Source organism: Nicotiana tabacum, chromosome 9, assembly GCF_000715075.1.
Source record: "Nicotiana tabacum cultivar K326 chromosome 9, ASM71507v2, whole genome shotgun sequence".
NCBI lineage: Eukaryota > Viridiplantae > Streptophyta > Magnoliopsida > Solanales > Solanaceae > Nicotiana > Nicotiana tabacum.
Genome location: NC_134088.1, coordinates 22548834 through 22550778, shown reverse-complemented (window position 1 = coordinate 22550778; position 1945 = coordinate 22548834). Strand labels below are relative to the sequence as shown.

The 1945-nt window shown below is 37.8% G+C and overlaps 1 protein-coding gene across 1 annotated transcript; it reads left to right on the top strand.

Annotated features, from left to right (window-relative positions):
* The first annotated feature begins 1176 nt into the window (after nt 1-1176).
* LOC142163819 (uncharacterized) lies at nt 1177-1740 on the top strand. The gene has a single exon (XM_075220965.1). The coding sequence runs from the start codon at nt 1177-1179 to the stop codon at nt 1738-1740; it is 564 nt and encodes a 187-aa protein (XP_075077066.1).
* Nucleotides 1741-1945: the final 205 nt, after the last annotated feature.

Sequence of the window (1945 nt, the reverse complement as noted above, 5' to 3'; positions counted from 1 at the left end):
GATGTTGAACAAGAAAATGCAAAATGGAGCTCAGCAATAGTGCTGTATGTAATCGAAGATTCACCTACAATAGGAGCAATGGAATGATTCATAAATTCAGTAGGTAAATCTCAACTAAACCTCAGATCTATTATCATAATGAAGATTATTTTGTGATTAGATTTTCTAATTTGGAAGAAAGGAACCAAGTGTTGTTTACTGGGCCTCATACTGTCAATAATCGACCCATAGTAATGAAAGCATGGACACCAGATTCCAATCTGCATGATAAAGTATTAAGAACCATTCCTTTGTGGGTAAGGTTTCCAAATCTTCCACTCAATTGCTGGAGTATGAAGGCATTAAGTAAGATAGGGAGTGCATTGGGAAATCCAGTGTATGCTAATGATTGTACAACTGGTTCAGTCAGAATTTCTTATGCGAGAATCTTAATTGAGATGGACATCACCAAACCCCTGCCAAGAAGATTGAAGATGCAGGATCCAATGGGCAAAACAATTGAATAAGAGATTAGATATAATTAGGAACCAACTTATTGCAACAAATGTCTGAAGATAGGGCATAATTACAATGAAAACAGAATTCAACAACCATAGAAGATGGCATACCAAGGGAGAGTAAACAAAGGCAAGCAAGTTTGGCAGAGGACTGACAGAGATAGTTCCAAGGACAATAAGTAGGAGAAGGAGAAAACAAAGAAACCTGAAACAATAAAACCACCAGAGAATAGGCCAATACAGGTTGCAATTGTTAAGCAACCTGAAGAAGCTGGGTAGATAATAGTCAGTGGTAAATCATCAGCTAGAATGGCCAAATCAAAGCAAGTTGAAGAACAGACTGTAGCTGGAAGTAATGACTTTCAATCTTTAGGAAATGATCAAGCAATAAATGAACCAGGAACAAGCAGTATGCAGATGAGAAGCTATGTGGTGCAGGAGTTGTACCAGGACACTCAATTTATGCCAGTATGAGTGTGGCTATATGGAATGTTAGGGGGTTAAATAAAGCTTATAAGCAAAAAGAGATAAAGGAGTTCATAAAGCATAATAAAAAGGCAGTGATAGCCTTAGTTGAGCACAGAATAAAGGAACAGAAAGCTAGCTGCATAATCAAGAAAATTGCTCCTGGTTGGCAGTGGATATCAAACTTCAGCAACAACAATAGAATTTGAGTAATATGGGATCCAAGATTTTTGTTTTTGAGCCAACTGAGATAGATGAACAAATCATACATGGGCAGATCAGAACACATTCAGAGTTGCTAGCATTTGGATTCACAGCAATATATGGTTTGCATACTATAAAAGATAGATTGAAAATGTGGCAGAAGTTGAGACAGATACACAGTTTGCAGCAAGGACTATGGCTAGCAATGGGAGACTTCAATGCAGTCTTAAATAGTCAAGATAGGCAGCATGGTACTATGATACATGATATGGAAACAAAGAACTTTAGAGAATTCATGAATGACACAGGAATAAATGAACTGCATACTGTGGGAAAGGACTACACATGGACAAACAATCATACAAATAGTAGAATAGATAGAGGACTGGTGAACTCTAACTGGATGATGACAATGCCTAGCTTGAGGATACAAGTCTTAGAACCATCTGTCTCTGATCACTCCCCACTTAAGCTTATGATCTCACAAATGCAGAGGAAGAAAACTAGCCCATTCAGATTTTTCAATTGCATTGCTGAGCATCCTCAATTTATGCAAGAAGTTGATCAAGCATGAAACACAACTGGAACAGATGGAAAGATACAGGGAGTGTGGAATAAACTAAGAAGAGTTAGGCAAGCAATCAAAGGGCTTAACACTCAACACTATAAAGGTGTTGATGACAGAATCAAAGAAACTAGAAGGGAGCTGCAGGAAGTTCAGGAGAAGATGAGTTGTAGAGTGCTGAACACAGAATTAATTGAGGAGGAAAAGGAACTAA

Coding starts and splice junctions, on each gene's coding strand:
- LOC142163819 (XM_075220965.1), top strand. CDS start 1,177: ATGGGATCCAAGATTTTTGTTTTTGAGCCAACTGAGATAGATGAACAA.